Source organism: Mycena indigotica (assembly GCF_014461135.1).
Source record: "Mycena indigotica strain 171206Taipei chromosome Unknown Mind.scaff0021, whole genome shotgun sequence".
NCBI lineage: Eukaryota > Fungi > Basidiomycota > Agaricomycetes > Agaricales > Mycenaceae > Mycena > Mycena indigotica.
The window spans coordinates 67,228-74,115 of record NW_023503020.1 but is presented as its reverse complement, the minus strand read 5'-3'; the positions used below and the strand labels follow the sequence as shown (position 1 = coordinate 74,115).

The 6,888-nt window shown below is 58.2% G+C and overlaps 1 protein-coding gene across 1 annotated transcript; it reads left to right on the top strand.

The window, feature by feature from the left end:
- Window positions 1-398: 398 nt before the first annotated feature.
- MIND_01430000 (Aldo-ket-red domain-containing protein) lies at window positions 399-5,753 on the top strand (the record flags this gene model as incomplete). Its single annotated transcript, XM_037370681.1, has 21 exons — window positions 399-427; window positions 486-1,247; window positions 1,309-1,317; window positions 1,370-1,810; window positions 1,864-2,233; window positions 2,271-2,582; window positions 2,636-2,802; window positions 3,729-3,779; window positions 3,826-3,956; window positions 3,997-4,023; window positions 4,080-4,455; window positions 4,508-4,624; window positions 4,669-4,754; window positions 4,802-4,854; window positions 4,903-4,957; window positions 5,007-5,061; window positions 5,112-5,147; window positions 5,198-5,270; window positions 5,315-5,494; window positions 5,556-5,654; window positions 5,712-5,753. 21 exons carry the CDS (start codon window positions 399-401, stop codon window positions 5,751-5,753), a joined length of 3,471 nt encoding a protein of 1,156 aa, XP_037212903.1.
- Window positions 5,754-6,888: the final 1,135 nt, after the last annotated feature.

Genomic DNA, 6,888 nt, shown 5'->3' with positions numbered 1-6,888 from the left:
CTTGATACTAGTAATTGGGGCTCACCCATTGTCAGTGTAATAGACGTTGTTGTATCCGTGCACTACTAATCAACATATTGCCAATTTTCCCCCCAAGAATGGTGCAGTCGCCGTTATTCGACCGATCCTCTGCGTCGTCCACTATGCGCTGGCATCTGGCTGCCAACAGCGTTGTCCCGCATCGGCGTCGCGTCTTTCGCTGGTAGGCACTTGCAGCGATGTTATACAGCATTTTGCGGAACACTGGCGCTTCCAGTTGATTGATTCCCCGGTCGCCAGCTGACTCATCCCCGCATCTTGCTTCTCACTCTCATGGACGACCCGCCCTTCCCCCGCGAGATCGAGCTGCACATCTTCCGCGAGGCGGCGCTGCAGCGGCCGGGGGCATCCCAGTGTTGATGCGCGTAGCGTGGTGGGTGAAAGAGTGGTGCGTCCGGCAATGCGTACTTTGGTCCGTTTCTCCTCCGACCAGCTGTGGCCGCCAGTGTGGAGCCGCTGCTGTACAACGTCTTGAGTCTTCGGGATCCGGAGGCTGGTCCGACTCTCAATACACCATTCCCAGTCTTGTCGCCGTCTGCCTTCAGGGCGCTCATCGAAGACCCCCGCCGGCAGGCATTCATCGCGCAGTCGACCGGTCTGCGTCTCGACGGAGAGCTCTCCTCGTCTGAGCTAAGTATTCTGAACTCCTGCCCCCCCCTCCAAGATGTTGTCATTCTACCGCGTGGTCTCATATTTAGCACGGCAGACGTGCTCGGAACTCTGCCCAACCTCCGGCGGCTCACCACGAACCTGCTCTCGCTCTACATGATGACCGCATCTCCCGACCTCTCCGCGCCCACGCGCATCACACACCTCCACCTGTCGTTCTACCACCGCTGGCCGCAAGTCTGGCCGCCGCCTCTGGCGCTTCGTGCGCTGACGCATCTCGCCATCGATACAAAGGAGTGGTACCACGACATTCTGCAGAGGGACGCCCCACCGCTCGACATGTTGCTGGACGTGCTGTCGGATCCACATCGGCGGTTGAATGTATTCGTCCTGTCCTACCAGCGCGTTGGGAAGGTGCCGCTCGACGAACGCCTCATAGAGCACCCTGCGTGCCTCCTGGTCCACCAGGGGATCGGCTGGCCGGAGTGGCAGGATGAGTGGACAGGCGGCGCGACTAGTGCGGGGTTCTGGGAGCGCGTGGATAAAATGCTTGCGGAGCGTCGCTCAGCGGGCGCCCCAGGGAAATATGACAATGATTGGTAGTCCTTCTAGTGGAAAATATTCTGTAAACTATTGAATCGGAATCCTCCAAGTTATCAGTGCCTTCAAGTGCGTCCACTTCTCACACGGAAGCGTGTTGTCATATGCGCGTCTGTCACAGTCTCCTCAGTTCTGTGAAGCACACGAAATCAACCGTATGCGGCACACCTAGTACCGCGTCCCCAGGAGGACATTATACGCCTCCGCAACCTCGTGGAACGCCGGCGTCGAAGGACATTATACGCCTCCGCAACCTCGTGGAACGCCGGGCGTCGACTGGTGGCCGGGCACGTCGGGGTGGTGCCGCTTGCTCAGCTACACCTCCGCAGATAAGTCCCGCGCACGCACAGCCGACACAGCGGAGGGACCCACCGCGAAGAAGGCCGTCTGCCAGCGTGACCCTAACCCTCAACGCGAAGGCCTGCACCGTCCTGATGCCCCGCTCGACTCGCTCGGGGTCGTTCCCCGCTAGCTCCGCTCCGCGCAGGGTCCTGGGCTCATTGGACAGATGTTCTCCTGACCCGCGACGGCCCGGGTGGGGACCGCTTTGGCAAGCCATACCGTGGCTGGTGGTATATACTGTTCGTGCAAGGGGCGTTGCTCCGTCAAGCCTAGTTCAGGAGTGAGCGAGCGGCCGCGGGACGAGAGAATGATGTGGTGGAAGAGTGGTGCCGCTGGTGCGTTTCCTGCAGCTTCCTGTGCACTCGATATCCGACTTCCCGTCTCTGAGTTGGTTTTCCGATTTGCGATTGGAGATTCGGAGCCAGAAGGGGATCTCTGGTCATGGATTCACATCCTCGATCTTGCCATGCTGGTCAAGTTCACTTGGTGCATTGACAAGCGTCTGCTCAGCCTTGCCAGGTTGTCGCGCGAAGATGTCGTGTTCCCGGGTGCGACATCTTGTATTGCGGATCCAGAATTCATTGGTGTTAACCCACTCTGGCATCGAGCAGCTGCCGCGCACCTTCCCGGGACTCGAACAGCTGTGCGTTCAGGTCATCGATGGGCCTTATAACACAGAGATGGCCGCGAGCGAGCCAGCTTGTGTGCTTCCGTGTGTGCGCGAGCTGACCACAGCCTGCAAAGTGTTGCCTGCAGTTCTCCCATGCACACCATTTGTGAACAAACTGAAGATTTGGAATGAAGCTGCCGGGAGACTGCTGTTTACGCTCCAGCGCATCGAGAGGTATATTCCGCCCACGATAACTAACGTAGCATTGCAGTCGGATAATGGCAATTACTCCCTTTGGTCCGGGATCCTTGCCTTCTTCCCGAACCTGCGCACCCTCGATTTCCGTGTCAAAGAGTCCAGCGGTGATTCTCGGCCAAGCGAGGTGAATTCTGTCCTGTTATCTGCGGCCTTGATCCTATCAACACCGTTCTCCAGGCCCCTCACTTCCTCGCCAGCCTATCGACCATCCTTCCGCCCACTCTCGAAAGTCTCCGTGTCCATATTTGGTCCTCAAGGGCTGTCCTTCCCGGGGGGCAAACGGGAAGAGTGGGATTGAGCCGTCTTCCAAGCGCGGATGAGCTCCAGGCAGAACTACTGAAAGGGTGTGGCGGTCTACGGCAGATAGTTATCCGTGGGTCATTCCTGGACTTGCAGTGGACCAGCGATTGAATCTATTGCCGACTCGGACATGTGTTTGGACTCGTGCATGCCTAACTCGATAATATTTCTTTGATTGGTAAGACGACAGGGCATTCCAGCATGTTGTCGAATAGATATGACAAGCATCAAATGACCGTTGCCGAAAAACACAGTCATGCGCGGGGGGACAGCTCAGTGCGGAAGAGCTTGCTGGTAAGTGCACGTTGAGTGGACGACAAACTAGAGGATCCGTAGATTCAGCGCGTTAAGTACAATTGTCGTGGGCGTCAAGATACTGGCAGCAAGGAAGCAAAAGCGCGGGCCAGTGTCGTTGACGTGTCGCGCAAGAGCCGGTCCGCGAGGCGAACGCGCGACCGGAGCTACACACCAGGGGATATATGGACCGGGCCCGAGGGCTGGATTTCTAAGGCGAAGGAAGAGCCGTGGGGGGGTGGCAAACTTGTAGATGCAGCGCAGCAACGGCTAGCAACGGCGGCGGCGGCGCGGCGCAAAGCGGGTGGAGCAAGAAAGCTGACGAGCACGGGGAGTGGCATTCGACCATAGTCCTGGACGCACTGCCGGCCCGAGTTATGAGAACGAGCAGGGCGATGTCTGGAGTAGAAATGCACCAGAGAAATTGGGCCTCGGATTGTCGTTCGTGCGCGGGAGTGGCCCGCAGGGTGCGCTAGGTATCGTCGTGCAAGCGCATCGTCGTCGTGGAGCGGAGGAAAGAAACCAGAGATTGATGTCACGGCCGCCGAGCCCGGACCTGATGCCGATCGCCAGTGCCACGTAAGCAGCCACGCCTTGTCTTCTCCTTCCATGTGCGCCTGGGAGACGGTCCCGCCCCTGGTCGGAGCGCGGCACGAATGCTATGCTTGAGCCACAGCGCGAGTAGGAGCAGGGATGGGCTGCGACGGTCGATTTGGCGTGGCTTGAGGTGCGTGTTGTGCATTCAGTCTCTATTTCGCTGATCTACTCCCCAGTAATCCCTCACTTTTCGCTGGCGAGTCTGACACCCAGGGTGGCGGCCTCTACTGGGCGGAAACAAGCGGCGTGAAATCAGCCGCGGACGGCCCGGATGGCAAGCAGCAGGGCACAACCGGCGCGGGACAAGGTGCGTGTGCTATTTCGTCCGCGTAACTGGGTCCTGATAGTCGCTACGCGTGTTCAAGTTTTTCACGGTGCGTTACCCATGTCTTGCTCATCACGCAGAGCCAATCGCTCATTTCACTAATAGGTCTACTGCCCCCACCGACGGCGCTCCGCCTTCCGCAGACACCACCGGCCCGTTCGCCGACGCTGCAATCGATTCCCATTCCACTCCTCTCCACCTGCCCCCATGTCCTCTCCAGTCCCCGTCTTCGACGCAAAAGCGATGCCCTTCCGCCGGTTGGGCCCCAGCGGTCTGCGCGTGCCGCTCTTCTCTCTCGGCGGCTGTCCGTCTTTGCGCATTCCCCATTGGCTTTAGCTGAGCTCTCGACAGGGCTCACCCTCGGAGGCTCCGTCGTCGGCGAGAGCGTCAAGGACATCATGCAGGCCGCCTTCGAGAATGGGATCAACATGTTCGACACCGCGGAGGACTACCAGAAAGGTGCGGCTGAGCGAAAATGTGCGTTCCCTGAGATTCCCTTCTGACCACGCTTTCTCTGACTCCAGCAAAATCAGGGGACACGCTATCAAAGAACTTGGCTGGCGCCGCACGGACCTCGTCATCTCAACCAAGATATTCTGGAGCCACGAGCCAGGCACGGGCCCGAACGACACGGGGCTGTCGCACAAACAGTGCGCCACCTTCCTTTCCTTCCTACAACTCTGACTGGCAACAGCGTTATCGAGGGCACGAAGGCTTGTTTGCGACGGCTCCAGATGGACTATGTCGACGTCATCTTCGCGCATCGTTGCGATACCACCGGTGGGTTTCTTACATTCGCCATAAGGAGGTCAACTGACGCAGGCTAGTTCCGATGGAGGAGATCGTCCGCGCATTTAACTATGTTATCGACCAGGGCTGGGTGAGTGGTGGATTTTGTCTATCCATATCCACTAAGATTCACACGCAGGCTTTCTACTGGGGCACCTCCGAGTGGAGCGCGCACCAGATCGAGGAGGCGCATCGTGAGCGTGTACCTCTCCCGAGACCTCCCGTCGCTTACCCGCAGCACAGATGTTGCCACGCGCTTAAACCTCATCGCGCCGATCGCGGAGCAGTGCAAGCACAAGTCTGCGCCATCTTCTTTCTTCCTTCGAAATAATGCTGAGGAGACGATAGCATGTTCCACCGCGAACGTCCGGAGAAGGAATACGCGTGCGTGGGCAACCATCAAACTTCAGCAGTAGCTAATGCTGACTTTGTAGCCCTTTGTACGCCAAGTACGGCCTGGGCACAACCGCATTCTCTGCACTGCAGGGCGGACTGCTGACGGGGAAGGTATATCCTCCTCAACCCTCTAACACGTAAACTAACTTTGCTAGTACAACGACGGCATCCCAGACGGCACGCGCTTCGCCACCGTGCCCATGTTCCGCGGGGCGACGGAGGGTCCCCAGGGCGAAGAGCTGCTTTGGAAAGTGCGTCTCCTCAGCCAAATTGCTGCGGGTGCGTCGTTTCTCCCCGACTTGCTGAACTCTGGGCGGAACCGCGCTGGCGCTCGCGTGGGTTGCGGCGCACCGCCACACTTCCACAGTCATCCTCGGCGTGTCCTCCGTCGCACAGCTCGAGGCGAACCTCGGCGCGCTTGAGGTCCTGCCCAAGCTGGATGCTGCGGTGTTGGCGCGGATCGAGGCTGTGTTGGGTAACCACCCGCAGGAGCCGGTGCGTATTTCTCTATCCAATGATGAGGTGGATAATGCACTAATGATGTTGGTGTAGGAGACGTATGGTCGCCCGCCGCTGGATCAGGGCATCCTTTGACTCGGTGCAATATCACCCCTATCTTTCCTTTGACCACAAGATCAGCTCAAGTAAGGAAGAATACAAATGCCACTCATTCTCTCGTTTATCAATATTGAATATCTTTTGTGATCTGGTGTGCTCAATTCGTATGTGTCTATATCATGATTATGCGTCCTTTGTCCACTGGAGGTTGAGATGGAAGGGTGGTGCAAGTATCGAAATCCAGCTCAGATTGGGGCAACGGCGAAGCAGCTGCCTCCGTAGCACTTGTCCTGTCTGCATCACCAAGGTGTCGGACGAGGAACCGCTCCGGGGCCACGGCGAGAGAACATACTCGTGTCCGAGTACTTGACTTCGAGCCGCTGCAAACCCAAGGGAAGACTAGCCGGGAAGCCCGTGAGGAAGGCGGCAGGCTGTGATAGTATTGAGTAGGGTATGGGCACAGTTCGGATGACGACACTTAGGAGACATTCACTTACGGCGGGCACGCGTCCGGACAGCATCGTTACGGTGAAGTCGAGGGTATGCAGGTGCGGAAAATGTGCAAAGACCCGCCCCCACACGGCAAGATCGCCGTCCTCCGAGTCGCATTCGAGGGTGAGTGTCGTGATTGTCACGGGGATGCACTGCCTATTGCGCTGCAGCACGGACACTAAGCTTGTGGCATCAGCGTTTTCGACATGCAATGTGTGGATAGACGGTGCAATCCGCAGGAGGAGGGGTAAAGCTTCACTGGCTTCATACGTGGTCGTGAGCTTGAATACAGCGGGAAACAACGGTTCGCCGCCGTTAGGGCCATCCCACGGCAGCCCCGGATCGTCCACATAGAGTGCCGCCTCGACACTAAGCTGCTCAACTGCGGGAAAGGCCGCTTGCAGCTGCACACAGCCAGAGTAGGTTAGCAACGCGCCGCAGCCCTCGGAGAGTCTAAGCGCCAGGTGTTTTACGTGAGGTAGCACACTCGTAAGCCCTTCCACTGGTTGATCCATGTCCAGGCTGACCGCGGAGAGTGTGATGGGCTCAAAGAGCGAACCATTCTGAGAGCGTGCACGTGGGACTGTATGCTGCCGAGGTGGCGACTTTGACGCTTGAGACACGGATACGGATGTCGAGTGCGTTAATAGCGGCACGAAGGAATGCCTGGATCTCGGAG